Genomic DNA, 16,299 nt, shown 5'->3' with positions numbered 1-16,299 from the left:
CCTCGTGCAAACCGAAACGCGATCTGCGTACGAAAATAATGCTCGGGGCTGTTAACTTTTGCGACTGGCACAAAGCCGTTCGTAATTAATGCCGTTAAACGTTTCGTCGCACAATGAGCTCCTTTTGTCAGTCGGTTGCATTGTGCCGCACAAAAGTTTACAAACGGGCCAGCAATGGCGCGACGCGACGCGTCCCGACGCGCCGCCGGGCTTGGACGAGGATTTTCAGTGTATATGCGTGGTGCACATTGAATAGAAATGATACACGGAGCGAATCTGCGACTTTGGCCGGGTGCATCTCTTTAATTACTCAATTACATTAACCGATTTCCACCGTGTGAAACTTCGGGCCGCAGAAAACGAGTCGTTCGTTCCGCAATCGCGGCGTGTCGCGGTTAAAACGTGATTTTACGTGATTGACGAAGTGTCGCGCAGATTTTGATAGCGATACGAGCACATGTGCGATTAATGCTGAATTATCACGTACGATGTGCGAAACTTGTCACGACAACTTTTGTCTCGCATTTACATCAAGTTACGAGGTCTTTATATCGAACTGCTTAATACAAAATTTACAGGATATAACAGAATTGCGCGCACATGTGCGACGCCTCACACATACACACACACTTGCAGCACATATTAAATTTGCAAGGGTGAATCTTCCAACATCATGGTTCAGAAGAAACATCAGTAATACGTGTCGACATCCGCAAGGTTTCCGTTGCTCGCCGATTGACTTTCTCGGCACTCTTTTTCTCATTCCGATCTTCTAACGCCAAACTGAATTATTTTCTCGAAAACGGGAGAAATCATATCTGCGTGTGGCGATGAAAGGCCGTGGCTGCTGCACAGGGCGCGTTCTTTTTGTCTGTCACGAGTCACGATCGCGTTACGGCGACTGGTATATAATAATGGAATTTCCACCAGGCACTTAATTCTCGAGTGCCGTACCGGCAACGCGTTTCCTAACGGTAATCAGAAGAGCGGGAGTGCGGGAACTTTGATAGTCGGGAGGAAAAGAAAGAAAAACGATCGGGGGAATGCGCGCGGAGCTTATCTTATTTTAATGCGCGGCACGCGGGGTCTCGTTCGCGATGAAATTGACAATTATCCCGGTCTTTATGCCCTACCACTTATTCCAGCTATTTTGACCCGGGCGTGCACACGGCGCGGCCGGTATGCCGCGAACCCTATTTAACGCCGATAATCGCAAAGTCGTAAAACTGCACAGCAAGCTGCCGGTTTGCGCGGCGATGTCGAGGGCAACTAATTGAAAAGCGTGGAAACAATGCTGGCAGCGTTGATGGAAAAGGGGAAGAACCGCCTTTCCGTCGTTCTTGCCGCAGGATCAACCGTTACGTCGGATAATCGTCAGCCAATCGAGACAGAATAGATTTGACGTAAAGAGAAACACACACACACACGTACGTATTTTCGTCCGCTTTCCATCTCCACGTGCCGCAAGAAAAAGCGTCGCGCCTGCGATTCCGCGTTATGCAACGATGCACTTTGCATTCGGTCGCGTCTGCTGACTTTACCTGGAAGATGGTGGTAGGTTCATCGACACACAGCCGCGCACCACGTCGACGCACCGCACCTGACTCCTGCAAGAAATCTGCAGCGTCGTCGACATCACGAGCGTCGTTCCGCGCGACCCAGATATATTCTCTGCGAGAAATAGGTAGACGAAATTAAAAGTACATAGGAATACATTTCGTAGAGTTGTGAATTTATCATCTCTTTTGCAAGTCCAGAATTAATCTCACATTTGTTAATTTCCTGTTTTATTTATTTTATTTCCATGTTCTCATCCGTTTTAATGCTCAACGGGCGCAGTGCAAAACGGGAATAAATCTTTCTTTATTTCACATTCGACACCAATATTATTTTAATGTAATGGAAATGGAAGATAAAAAAGGCTGTAGATCTTTTATTTAATTTATGATTTTATTTGAACATTAGAATGTACAATAACAGCTCAACTTTGTAGAAACCAATACATGTTTCATTGGTATTCTCATATCTTTCTAAAGATCCGGATCTTTGAAAAAACGATAATGAATGAGGTTTTACGTATACAATTTATCAGAAGGACTTGAGAGAGAGAGTCGCAATGAATAGCACATTGCGGAAATGCAATTTGGAGCAACTGTCGACACGGTGTCATATTGCGCGAGATGCATTCATTGTGCGTGTATTGTTCACAGTTGCATCGTTTGGTGCGGAAGACAGTTAATCCTAGTCCGCGTCTAAATTCGTGACGTCACAACAATATTCAGATTGGACATTGCATTAGCAATGGCAAAACATGCCGTATAACATCCTTCAAAAGCATAAACACGATGCTCTTGTTCTGTAAAATCATGCAATTGTTCTTTAAATCTAACAAATTAATATTAATTATATGTATAGAATATTATGTGTTAAGTGTGACGAAAATCGTAAAATATAATGATGTGTAACGTTCAATTGAATCATATTAATCAAGTATACCTAAGTTTCCTCATGAATTTTCAAATTCAATTTTCTCGAAAATAAAGTCTCACATGAAAAAATTTTATTTTACATTTTCGACTTATTTTTGTATAGAAAATTACTTCCTTTTCAGTAGTACCATGATTTTCAGCATACCCTGTATATAATTATGCATAATTACTATATAAAATGTTATAATTATTTATCATACTTGACACATTAGGTTTTTAACTTCAACAAGTTCTTCTAGGAATTACATGCGGATATAACGGTACACATCTTGTATTGCCGGCGCAAATTTTCGACGAGAAATTTCTCGTTGCATTTTTCAACGGTATTTTAGCGACGACGAGGGATTTTATTGTCAGTTTCGCGACGCGCGGCGCCTTTTATCTATTGGCGTTGCTTTTACTTAAAAATAAGGATAAAAAAAGAGTGAGAGGGGAAGGGGAAGGGTGAAGGCTTTTTAGGTTCACCCCATACCAGTATCCCGCGTCGCCCTCATAAACTTCGAAAACATTTCTTATAAACGGCGAATGTTCCGCGGGGGTGAGATTCCTGGCGGGTCTTATCATGGTAGAGATTTACTTGCAAGGACCCCGTGAAGTATAAAGTATTAAAATATCACGCGAATGGCGCATTTGGAAATTCCTGCTGCACCTAAAAGCAGAGACGTTCTCGTAATATGAGCTTCTTCTCTTTCAGGCGGAATCGCGGTAAGCGATTTTGAATTATTCGTGTCTTTATCCAGCAACTTGCAGCATACATCGATTTGCACCTTTTCTCTTTTCGTCCATAAATTTATGATTTTATTTACAGATTCGATGCGTTGAAATCAAACTGAGGTAATTTAATTAGGCAGAGGAACATATCCAAGGAAAAATTTAAAGATTAATTTTGAGAGCACCTAAAAATTGAGAAATCTAAAACAATACGAAAACGGGCATATTCGATGTCTACGTTAGAAATAATCAATTTCAGATCGATAAAAGAAAGATAAAAAATGTGAAATGAAATTCTCTCTCTTCGAATGAAGGAAATACGCGGGGAGTTGCTGAAATTTCACCCCGCGCTCCTTCGGTCGAGATTTCTCGCACGAGGATGGAACACGGACACGAGCAAATCGGACCGCCCACGACACCCTTATTGTATCCGATCCTGTGCAAACGAGGACAAAGCGACGGCGACGGAAGAAGATACCGGGGTGATGCGACGGAGCCCGAGGGGAACGGAGGAAGAGAGAGAGTGTGCGGAAGGGTCGACAAGGGAACGAGAGAAGCTGCAGGAAGCTGCTAAAGGAGGAGGATGGGCGAAGGGGTGGCGAGCGCGTACCTCACCTGGCATACCGGGAGAGTATCGCGACACATTTTGATCGAATTCTTCTCGAGGTTGGGGAATGCTGGTATATATCTCCTGTGGATATTATTACATATTTAAGCGGTATATCTGTCTCTTGCTCTCTCACTTTCTCATGCACTCTCGTCCCCTCTCTCTCTCTTTCTCTTTCTCTGTCTTCCTTTGCGCCTCGAAGGGATAATACACTTAGAGATGTACATTCCCTCTCTCTCTCTTCTCTTCGAACGCGGTGCGGCGCAACGGGGCGTACATATCTAGCTCACTATACTTGCGCCACACTGCTGTATCCTCATAGCTCTCTCGCTCTCCTCGCTCAGACCTCGAAGGATCGCAGTTCTGCGCGATATCCTGCATATCTCGGCATACCGTCCCCGTCGTTTCCGACATTGTTCCCCCGTCCCGTCCCCTCCCAGCCCCCGGCCCCGAACCCGGACGCGGAATAATCCCACTCGTTCGACGTCTACCGGGCCCGGCTTCCCGGCCGGATTCCAGTCGATTCTGGTACCGAGCTTGTGCAGGGTGAGAAGCTCCGGCATCGGGCATGATAATTGGATGCTTTTCCGCTCGCCCACCCTCCCACCACTTCGCGTCACCGTACTCGAAAAAGCGCGAGGAAGAAACGCAAGGGTTTGTTGATGGAAGCCCTTGAAAAAGCATGTCGCGCGAGGGACACAAGCCTGACACAAGGAAAGCTGACGCCAAAGGAAGGATCTGTATTTCGTGAAGATGCGAGGATGCTATAGCAGAATTGGCCCTACAAAGAGGCCGTGTTAAGTTTCGCGACCGTTAGGTAGAAAAGTGCTTTAAAATAAAATTAAAATATTTAAAAAAGATGCATGTCTTTTGTGTATGAAAACATTTCTTCAAGCTTTTCATGAATAGATGTAGAAATCTCAACATTTCTTTCCTTTTTCTAAATCAAACACGAGAACTTGCAAATTGCGGTAAAAGCTTCTCTTCTAAGCTCTTCCAAAAGTGTCATATGACGCGAGAATAAGCCCTCAGGACAGATCCTCTTGCTGTTACAGCAACAGGCTATGCTACCACGTCGGCCACATCAATAGTCCATCACGACATCGAGATGTGTTTGTTGAATATTCAATGTCCAGTATCCGATCGCGACCGGAGAATGACGACCGCATAAGCACTGGATTCTATTAGCAAACAGTCATGAGAACAATGGTGTGTCGTCGATGCGATTCCGTCGATATACGAAGCACCGAGTCGATGATCGAGCCCGATAAATGCCGGCCACCTTCCTTCGGCACATTTCACGGCGAACGTCCGTCCCGCGGGATACTATTCGCATATCTAAATCCGTAGAACGTCCCGTCCCGTACAATTCCCAGGATTGTTACCAGTCCGCAGGACCATTTGTGCCGCTACGCTCCTTCGTGCATGACCAGCCCTTAATTCGCCGTGGACGCCGAGTTCCGCATCGCCGCGCGTGAGTCAAACGATGTCAAATTCGATGTCAAATTCGAAACATCCAAACCTGACCGCCTCGGATCGTCTCGACCGCCTGAAAAGATTCAACGGAGCCGCGCGATGGATTTCCGCGGATTTCCGTCTCCTGTCAAATATCGCGACTTTTGAGTGTCTATTTTCTTCGCGAAAGTCACGTCCGTATCTTTGACGAGTTTTATTTTAACCAACTGCGCTGTTCAATCATATATCAATCATATATATACGTATCAATGCTGTTCCTTAAACCTCTCTCTCTACTCTTCGTTATTTCTCTTGGAAATAACTTAAAACGCGGAATTATCTAAAACGTTTAAGAGCCATTTTCGTATTTGACAGCTTTGGACGAAAATCCTAGATCCGAGCAAATGTACTACGAAAATACATCCGACATCGATGAGCAGTTCTGTAACGCGTTAATGCTGCTACACTCAACCGAGGAGGACAGCACCGAGAAACTTCGTCGGATGCTGGACACTTGCATCGAAAAGAGGTACGGTCCCGGCAGGACTCTGGCCGCCAGGATGCCGAAGAGGTTTCTGCAGGACTCGGTTGCTCCGACGGGCATTCCAAAGAGGCGAAGGGCAATGAATGTGCGAGGACGAGGCGTGACGAAAAACGAGATCTGGGACGACTCCCAGCAAATCGTTCCTCTTTCGCAGGACATCGCGGATCCTTCGACGACGATCGACGTGGGAGTGCTCGAGGTCGGTTACGTAAGCTACTGCGACGACGAAGACATCCCTCGGATCTCGATTCCCGACGAAGGATCTACCGACACGATCGTGTGCAAGGTTCTCCTTTTTTGATGAAATTGAATTCAGCCAGTTTGTCGCGAGCCGCATGTCGTTCACGCGCTCGAGTTACGTGATTGAACTGTCTACCTTATCTTTGGTGTGCAAAATCGAAGATATGTAACGGCGCGAAACTGGGACCCTTGATTTTGCTGGAGTGTCAAGAGTGCCAAGAGACTTATCATCCGCTGTGCCATCAACCTCCGGTCGTCGACGTCGACGTTTATGATCCCCGATTCGTGTGGCGATGCAGACGATGCGTCAAAACGTCGACGGCAACTTCCGTCAAGTGCATAATCGTTGAAAAGGAGTCTACGAAAAACATACAACGAAACGGTACAACAAGGGAGAGTGTTGAGTTGTTCGGGAAGAATGGTACACCGATAAATAATCCCAATTTCTAGTTTAAGGCTATGCGATCTCATTCATTTAATTATATATTCTATGAAAATAATGTGTTTTCGCGAACACTGAGAGAAACCAAATTTTTAAATTTCGCTTTTTCGTTCAAAATTGATTATAAATTAAAGAGTTATTTGTAGAGAAAGTCGTAGAGATATTGCCACAAAATATTATTTCGCATTTAATTTCAAATATTTTCTAATGCGTTTAGAAATTGCAAGGGAGAATGGACATTTCCACGACTTTAAATCGTGGTAGGATCTGTGGGAAAAACGTTTGTGTAAAACGTAATAACGAAGAACCGTATTAGTATCCAAATTCCGCGTTTCAAGATTATATCCCTTTCCGCGTGATAAATGTGTTTAAATATCATACTTAAATTATGTATCGAAATCATGATAAAACCAACGTAAAAATCACCCCGTCGTTGATAAGTAAACTTTTACATAAACGTGGAACTTGCTCGGTTCAGTGACATTAAGCGCCACGGAACAAACGTCACAAAGCCGCTCGCTCGTTCAGTTCGACCGAACTTTTCGAACGAAGTGAACGCACAGAAAGAGAAACGCAGAGAAAGATTAAAATATATGTTTACAGATCCATCGATAGAAAATAGAAGCATGCAACTGCAAGATTCTTTTTTATTCACGAAAAATTCGTCACAGAGAAACGGAAGTCTCCGGTCTGCCACGACGCAATCACGAAAGCGAATCGGATCGAAACTGATCGTTACCCGCGCCGCAATCAAATGAGAAGAACACAGGTTCGATATTTTGTCCGTCTTGCTCGTAGAAAAAATATTACGTAGACGTGTGCGCCAAGTCAAATTGTAATTAAGACTATGATGGAATAATTACATAAGAATTACGGGATATAATTTTGAGGGTACGATTCTCGATACTACAATTAAATTAAGAACTAAATAAAAACTCTACATTGTTTAACTAGCGATCGTGGCGTTTCTATCATCATTTTACATAGTAGAGATTAATGTGTTTTAGAAATCAAAGTTATTACGATTGTACCCTAAAATTGTATCCTTTTTAATGTCCGATTTTGCAGACTGCGTGATCAAATGACAAAAGGCAGTTGATTGTGTATGTCAGTTTTTATTCGACAATCGTTCGTTATGCGATACAAGTAGAAATCATTCTTGATCCCGGTCAGCAGGACCAGCGTTGTAACCAGTTACAAGTCATCACGTACATACAGAAACATTTTAATCACAGTTTAGGGTAGCTTCACCCGCCCTAGACCAAAATTCTCGAGGAATATACACTATATTACATACGCTCGTGTTTCTCGGGAATATCGGAGTGAGTATTACATGTCAGATGAAGATGATGGCTCTCGATCGAACGATCGTGTAGGAAAATACGGCTATAGATTCTTGCGTAGCCGACGATGTAAAAGTTGATGATGACCTTACGTGTACGCACAGAATACGCTCGAGCCTCCGTCCAATCTCGAACACGGCCGAAAGAGGAAGCGATTTATTAAATTCGGGTACTCCGCAAGAGGATGATAAGATTTTCCTTCGTGTCACACGACAGCCGTTTAATTCACGCTCGTTTATTACCTTATATTAAGGTCAACCGGGTTCAATTACCTCCTTCGGCAACGTCGAAATTTTGACTTGGATTTGAGGCTCGATTGCTCTCACTATGTTTTATATTATGTCACCGTGAGACCGTGGTAGTGATAAAAGAGAGACGTCAGACGCAAGTTTGTCTCTCAATCTTTGTGTCAAAGTGTTTCGTTTTGCTTTCTTTTCTTCAGTTTGGACTCAAAAATGTTTACATGGTATAACGTGTGCGTGCGAAGGAATTAATTAATGCAGCGTGCGGTGCGAATTGCTCGATAATATCATTTTCGATAGTTTCAAGCGAAATTATATTGAATCAAGAATACATTGTATTACTAATTAGACAGATGCAACGCAGTTCTCTATTTCTTCATGAGTTGCAAGTGTACAATTTATATTATTGCATTTGTCATTAAATACAAGAAAGCGAGAACAGACACTTTAGAAAATAAATTTTCTCTGTATCTTAATATGCGATAAAATGTTTTGTAGAACACAGATATGAGTAAAATATTGTACAGTTATAAAGAATTTTATTATATAGAATAAGCTTAGATAAAATACGAACGATAATGCCTGAGAAAAATCTTTTGTAAAATCATAATATATAATTTATAAAATGGTATACGAATAAAGCCATTTATATTAATTACCACAGAATTGTTAATTGCACAAATGATTTATATTCGTCAGAAACGAGACTCGTCATGAGATCGCTTTATTCATAATTTCGATATACGTCGTAAATTAGAAACAAATATGTCGGTAGCAAAATTATTTCAAAAAATACGAGCCGCAGAAAAATAGCTGCGACAGTGAGCATTCGTGTAAAGAGATTCAATTTGAAACTTACATTTAAATTGCTGTATATTGACAAAGGGAAAATTGTCACACGGTATGCTTAATATGCATCGTCGATATCCAACTCTGTCATTTGTACAAGATGATCATATCATGTCAGCATTATTTACAGCGAAAGGAGAAAGAGTTTCGAGAGTATGATAAAAATTCTTGACAAGATATGTTTAGTCATTGTCACAATGCAAAATTCCCATGACGAAATTTTTGAATACGCTTTCTCAGAATTTTTACCCTTAAGAGTTTCTGTCACAATTGTGTACTTATTTTACGATATTAAAAAAATATTTTCAGAATAAATAACGTAGAGTATAATCTCTCTTTAGCACTAAAAGCTAACTTCAGCGTTTAATCTCGCGTTAGCTTTCTCGCTGAGTTTTGCCAGATCATTCGAAGAATACGCTAACGCTTACTTAACAATAAAATCATGAGTAATAATAAATCACACTAGATGATCTAATCATAAAAAAATTGTTACTAAATGAACAATTATTTAGCACAACTTTCTTTGGAAGCATCATTTTGCAATAGTAACGCTTGCAAAATAAACATCGATGGGATCGTATCTTTCCCTCATATTTCCTAACGTGTAACTTCTAAGCCCTTTTCTCAAACGAAACACAACATTTATCCGTTACCAAGATTATCCGTCTCGTAATATTCTCAGAATTCATCTCTGATTTAGTTTACGCTCAGTTCCCAAAAACAAACTCTTTCACATGTTATAATATATACAGTGTATAACTAATGACATGACTTGGGCATTCGAGATCCATTAACTAAAGTCCGATAACGACATCGGTAAATCAAATGCGAGTGCACTGCTGAGTGCACACACTTTTACGTTTCATGGTAATGTACAAGAGTGACTCCAAGCATTGTAGGAACCGTCGAAATATTACGCTATCAAACAAATCATGTCCGGGTAGATACAAGCGTTACTTTTCTACAATCAATCGTAAAGATACTTGAAAGCTGCAATTTCCGCAATGATTGATTGAGGACGACGAACGCATTTAGTTAGTAGTCAGAAATTAGCGATAAATATGTCGACGGTTTCTTCCTCTTGTTTCTTCTTTTCAATAATGATATTGAGAGAAATGTTAACGAAAAAAGTTTGTCATATCAAAATACGCTACACAGTTATAACGTTCTTTTGTGTGTGTGTGTGTGTGTGTGTGTGTGTGTGTGTGTACATATATGTACGTATGTATATGTATATAGATGTAAAAATGTGCAAAACTGATATCGTTGAACTGCGAGTGCTATCTAGAATCACACTGAGACTATCGGCATTAACAATGAAATCCTAAGAGACGTCGCGATAAACGTCAACCATCATTTACTTATTACAAATGCAAGGGTAATAAACAATGTTTTGCGCTTATTGGTACTGTATCGAGGGATATTTGCGTGCAAAGTCCCTGAACAAGTGCAAACCGTATAAGTGAAGTTTTTGTCACGCTTTCTTTCTTTCTCACCAAAAAGACACATCCTCGTTCGACATGCACACTGATAATGTCTACTTTATAAAAATTTAATTGCGGATTATTTCTGTAATTGTGCTGTAATTACATTGTTTGTGTAATTTTTAATGAAATCTTTTGAGTAAAAACTTATATAGAAATAATCAAATATATTTAGTTTCAGTAAATTAGCAAACTTACTAATTTTCAGTAAATTAAAATAGCCGACATTTTTCGTTAAGAATATACCATTCTGTACGTACGAATCATCAACAGCTTCGAACGAGAGATGTACGGGAGTTTCAGTCATAAAATCTGATAGAAACTCCCTTTCCTAATATTTGTCTTACAAATTTCTTTTTTTCATGAATGAAATATTTCTCGATATTATAATCTCTTGCTCTGAACGCACTGGTCCGAATGCAATCCTCATTTACATTATCCCTACATAATGTGACTGCTTTAATCTCCAGTGTTTCGATAATTGCTACGTATTATTGAACTATCGTATGCTACATACAAACATAGGAGCGATTACCCTACGTTTGCAAGTGTACAGCAATGCCGAACAGCGCGTCTCGCTGAACATTAGCTGATTTTATTATCTGAAAATCTATACAGGATGAATTAACTTTCTTACAAGGTGAACGAGTAACTTATACGCGTACGAGATTCTATCGTAAGATTTTTTGCCAACAAGACACAACTGTACAATTGTTTTGCAAAAATCCAAAGTTGTACACGTTCATTTGATGAACGCACGATTATAATATCTCAAAGACCATTTAACGTAAATGCATCTTCTATAATCTAATCTCAACTTACAATGTAAAGTAAGAGTACGGTAAAGCGGATAAAAGATATCGCGACTAGACTTAATTCGCGTTTGACTAGAATTCTCACCTTGCAAAAGTCTCTATAAAAGAAGACCCAAAAGTCTTTACAAGTAATCTTATACGACGCGGTAATAATATTTTCAGTTTACGATAACGTTAAATGCTGTTTGTATGTAGGATACTTGCTTTTTAACTATCATTCCCTATAATGTGTGTCGATACTGTATTACTAATCGATATTAAAAGGCCGTTACATATTTCATCGCTCGCAAAGTAACCAGTGCCGCACTTTGGAAGCGCTAGATTTGTTTTTCCGAATAATTTCTACTAGTCATCTAAGAGTACTGATTTATCGTGATTCATCGATATCATAAAAGATGTAAAAGTAAAAGGATAAAAAAGTAGACGAAGCGTTTTAAAAATCGCACATGAAGAAGCAAACGATATCGATTTCCCATACGAAACGCAACGTAATTTTGTGAATATCACAAAATCGGGAGGATCGTGAAGCTGAGACGTTGTGTCGAAATTTCACCTCTCGAAAATCAGGATCCATAGCACTTCCATGCAGAGGCAATAGGCACTTTAATATGTCGACAAGAATGATAAATTATCCTAAAAGGTTAATCTATCTTTTCGGCAGGTAAACCGTGACCTACGACCAGTTGCTCCTTGGGAAAATCCAAAACGACGGTGATGTGAAAGCCCATGTTCGCAAAAGCTATCACATACTCACACAGCGAGAACCAACTAAATGCTGTGGAAAATTACAACTCTGCGTTATCTCGTGTTCACGCGATGTAACGAAATGAATTTTGTCTCTTACCCATATCGTGACACAGCAGTCGATGCTTCAAGAAAAAAATGATAAGACCGATCGTACTGACAAGACTCATCATGAACAGCACCTGTTTGAACTGAAGACTTTGTGCATTTGGAGTTATTAGGCGACCCAATCTTACGGCGGTCAGCATGTACGTGAGCGAACTAATCATAAACACTATGAAAATCTTCTCGTGCACCGCTGAAAATAATCGTTATCGTAAGCTCCACTCGAGGTGTCGTTTCACGTGTGTCCAACAGACAGCGCAAGATCTCCGCGTAACACTGTGAGCTACTTACAGTAATTTTCCCTGTTAGAAATGTACGTTACGCCACTCAGAGCCGCTACCTCGGCGATGTTGAGCCAGTAGCACAAGTTCAGGAGCCTGCTCCCTGTGATTTTTTGAGGCACGTCTTCAATGCTCTTAAGTATTTTGTAATAATACGAGTGATAAACACTGGCGATCACCAGCCTAGGTCCAATATGTAAAGCTATGCTGACACGCCATAGATACCTCTGAGGAGACACGCCAGTGATGGCTGAGATCGATGGAAGGATATTGTAGACCTTTAACAAGACGTAAATGTTAGTACTGTCAATCAAGTGGAGCATCATTTGTTCATCGAATTAATGTTCGCTTACTCTACAGTGAGTTTCGTGAATATCATCCTGTTGAAATATGTAAGCTGTGACGAAACAGAACAGCAGCGATACGAGCGGTAAACCAACCGTCGCTAGGCATAGTCGTCTGAAGGACAGCACGAGGTATACAGAGCTCTTGTTGCTTCCCACATTATTCAGTTCCATGTTAGAAGTGCTGTCTAACATTCTGACATTTGTGCGCAGAACGAGGAGTACAGTAACACAGAAGCGGAGCCCAGTCAGTCTATTGTGCAATGTGGATTCATAATGCTCTCTGGCCTTAAACTCGCTCGACGATCCTCGACATTATTCCGCGTGCCATAATATCCCTGATGAGAAGAAATTACAAAATTAAGATGGTCGTTAATAAAATTACGCGCGACCAAAGGGACTCGCTTCGCTGAAGTAATCGGTACTTATCGCGCGAAACGAGTCTTGCAAAATTTGCTCGACGGAGATAAATCTGCATGACGAGAATACACCGATAGTTACGCATCGCTGCCGCTTTATCACGTAAATTGCTCGACGAAAGAGTGCGATTTGCAGCGTCTCCGGATCGACTGTGCGGATCTCGCTTTCAAGTAGCTTCGAGTAAAAAAACGTACAGTTGAATCTTATTATATCGCGTACGTTACATTGTTGCGTATGTACTAGTTAATTCATTAATCCCACGTATTGCAATTGTATTGTTCCGACACTGTGTCACCTCACAGTTGTTGCGATCTTGACAAATAACCTACATGCTCTGTAAACAGCGAGCAGGAGAGGCAAAATGTGCGATTCGCGGCCACGATCTTCCCGCGAACGATCCACCACGTCCCTAACTGTGTCCGAGCACCACCACTGCGATACGATACGAAAGACCGATAGTAAACGTCAACGTGCATGACAATCGCGAAGGGATGCGCAATGCCCAAGCACTGCAGACTAACGCCCTATTGACAAATCGCAGTGAATCAGATCTCGCGAGATCTTGTGAGTGCGGCGAGACAAAGTCCACGAGCGAAAAATCGACTCTTCGGACAAGACCGCGCGATTTACCTTTCTTTGTCACGATTAATCGTATCGTCTGCTACAGATACATCTCTCGCGCGATGTATACACGGCGTCAGCCGTCAGTGCCGAGCAACATGAAGCTGCTGAGAGCCTGAGGCACACTCGGCCTTTGCGTATCGTATCTACAGATTTGTGCATCGTGACTGTTATTTGTCGTTGCGATCCAGTTGCTATTTCAAATGCTTCGGAATATTTTCTTTCCTTTTTCTTCTTTCAAATAAGAAGGAAATAAGAAAATATTTTGAAGCAGCAACTGAACGGTAATTGGCAAAACGATCAAAAACATTAAAAGACTAAAGTGCAAAACAAAAAATTTTCTTTTTCAATTTAAGGCTAGGTAGGTGCAAATTTTGTTCAGATTTGTCAAGCTATTCTAGTCTGCCTAACGTCACTAAACTTTGTATAAATTCGATTGAGAACACAATATGTAATATTTTCAATAGCTTTATTAGAAAAACAATTGTAATATTTATATGATACAAATTTGCTAAGCCTGTTGTCGTCGGCTCTCTTGTTCCATTTCGTATTCCACTTCCACTCTTGGTCGCAATTTCTTTTGTGCCTTTGCTTTTTTACCAACTTTCGGCATTTTTGTCTTCTTACTCGTGGATGGCTCGAACATATCCTAATCAAATGCAACGATACGACATTTATAACTAACTCGAGAATGTAATAAACTCATTTCAAGTTGGAAATATTCCTTACCTCAATATCGCTGACATCAGATTCAAAACTGTCTGACAATTCAATTTCTTCTTTTCGTCCAGAGTCACTATCTTCATCCTGCACAGTACATATAGAGCATTGTTTATAAAGAAATTGTCTTAGCAAATAATATAATTCTATTACTTACCATAGAAAGCTCTTCAACATCGTCATCATCATCATTGCTATCAGCTTCAATGTATTGTGGGCCATCCTGCTCAGTTTCCCTCTCATCTGCTTCCAATTCCATTTCCACTTCCTTCTCGATTTCCTGTTCCACTTCTTCGTCACTTTCCGCCTCGCCATCTTCTTCCACGACTTCGACATCTTTCACTGCTTTGTCAAACACTCGTTGTGGGAAGTTGAAAATGCCTTCGTACTAAAACGTGATTATTCGTGAGGATTACAGCACTGAAATATAATTATAATAATGTTCACAGCGATGGATATAAAAAACGTAATATTACCATTCCCTTCTTTAATCTCTCCATAAGCTGCTTTTCAATCGCATTTTCTAGTCTGGCAGCGACTAAAGCCTTTTCCTCCCTACGCCTCTCTCTTCTCTCGATCTTCCTCTGAAGAGGTACGATCTTCTTCTGCCGCCTTAGTCTGAGTTTCCTCATGCGAATAAGATACTGTGTAATCTTGAGGAATCGTTGCTTGCATTTTGCTTTTATGAAACCAGGCCAGTAAAGCAAATTTTCATTGATCTGCTGTATCGCTTTCTCAAAATTTCTGGATAGTTTGACTTTCTGCCAACTAGCTTTAGGTTTATATATCCTGGAAGAAAAAGTTATTACGTAGATGAAAATATTTGTTACTATACACAATTATTTATTAAGAATAACAACAAAAGTATATAAAATATTATATTTAAAAATTCTCAAGATTATAACTATGAAAAAGTTATACATACGTACCTATCACTGGTTCTCATATACAGATAGATAATACCGCTTTCCTCTTTGATTGTGGCATACTGACTGTTTGCAAGAGGACATGCAGGTCTGCTGCACAATCCCGTAAGATTGTACTCATGTCTACAGAATCTTTGTGTCTTTGTACTATAAAAGAAACGTTACAGCAATTAATAGATATAAAATGATTTTTTTTATATATTCAATTATTTCCTAACAATGCACTTACTTTATTTTATAAGAGCAAAATGATTTATTTATAATACTCCACACGGCCTGCAAAATCGTCAAGATTAAGCGACAATAACCAAAAATCATTTCAGACAAAAACTTTATTTCGAGCTCTACTTACGTCATCGTGCTGCATTTTGTTTTTACTTGTATCTACTTGTGGAAATAAATTGTATCAAATTTTTAATAAGTATCACAACACGTGTATCAAACGCACGGAACGTAACGATTAAACACGTGCCGAACTGAATCACACTGAATCACACTGAATCACACTGAATCAAACTGAACATTGTCAAATATTAGGTTAGATTGCGGTCGCTTGTATTTCTGCTATCGATCCACAGATGGCAACACTGATACAATTTCGGACTGCAGTTATTTGATAAAATAGAATATCCAACTCGCACGTTACATAACATGTTACTTTATTGTATAAAGTTGGTAATATTTTATAGATTATTTGAATTCTGCTTGTCATGTAAAAAACTAAAACTTTTGCAATGTATGAAAATCTTTAACTTAAAAAGTTATTAAGGAATTTGTTTCTAAAATTATTCTCTGCGGTAATTATGACAGTTTGTGTCCATTTTCAACGATCCAAGTACGCTTCCATTCAGAAAGCAGTATCTGAGCAACTTCTATCATCTCGAGTGCAATATCTGGTGAATTACTTGCTAATATAT

General features: G+C 40.4%; 3 protein-coding genes across 4 annotated transcripts; 1 reads left to right on the top strand and 2 right to left on the bottom strand.

The window, feature by feature from the left end:
* The first annotated feature begins 4,630 nt into the window (after window positions 1-4,630).
* Window positions 4,631-9,357, top strand: LOC105279151 (integrator complex subunit 12). Its single transcript, XM_026975363.1, has 2 exons — window positions 4,631-6,092; window positions 6,209-9,357. The coding sequence occupies exons 1-2, from the start codon at window positions 5,667-5,669 to the stop codon at window positions 6,494-6,496; spliced, it is 714 nt and encodes a 237-aa protein (XP_026831164.1). The 5' UTR covers window positions 4,631-5,666; the 3' UTR covers window positions 6,497-9,357.
* LOC105279152 (post-GPI attachment to proteins factor 2-like) lies at window positions 7,591-13,882 on the bottom strand. 2 transcript variants are annotated; one of them, XM_011338727.3, is made up of 5 exons: window positions 13,746-13,882; window positions 12,705-13,033; window positions 12,362-12,629; window positions 12,066-12,263; window positions 7,591-11,996 (listed from the first exon to the last, which is right to left on the bottom strand). In XM_011338727.3, exons 2-5 carry the CDS (start codon window positions 12,888-12,890, stop codon window positions 11,863-11,865), a joined length of 786 nt encoding a protein of 261 aa, XP_011337029.1. In that variant the 5' UTR covers window positions 12,891-13,033; window positions 13,746-13,882; the 3' UTR covers window positions 7,591-11,862. The 2 variants fall into 2 exon arrangements, with proteins under 2 accessions (XP_011337029.1, XP_011337030.1); XM_011338728.3 differs by lacking the exon at window positions 13,746-13,882 and adding an exon at window positions 13,445-13,657 and having other exon boundaries at window positions 11,854-11,996.
* Window positions 13,883-14,188: 306 nt separating this feature from the next.
* LOC105279150 (protein MAK16 homolog) lies at window positions 14,189-15,916 on the bottom strand. Its single transcript, XM_011338725.3, has 7 exons — window positions 15,735-15,916; window positions 15,612-15,658; window positions 15,386-15,529; window positions 14,933-15,245; window positions 14,614-14,844; window positions 14,466-14,543; window positions 14,189-14,385 (listed from the first exon to the last, which is right to left on the bottom strand). Exons 1-7 carry the CDS (start codon window positions 15,747-15,749, stop codon window positions 14,248-14,250), a joined length of 966 nt encoding a protein of 321 aa, XP_011337027.1. The 5' UTR covers window positions 15,750-15,916; the 3' UTR covers window positions 14,189-14,247.
* Window positions 15,917-16,299: the final 383 nt, after the last annotated feature.

Source organism: Ooceraea biroi, chromosome 2 (genome assembly GCF_003672135.1).
Source record: "Ooceraea biroi isolate clonal line C1 chromosome 2, Obir_v5.4, whole genome shotgun sequence".
Classification (NCBI taxonomy): Eukaryota; Metazoa; Arthropoda; class Insecta; order Hymenoptera; family Formicidae; genus Ooceraea; species Ooceraea biroi.
The sequence above is the reverse complement of the archived record's forward strand: the minus strand, read 5'-3'. Positions and strand labels throughout refer to the sequence as shown.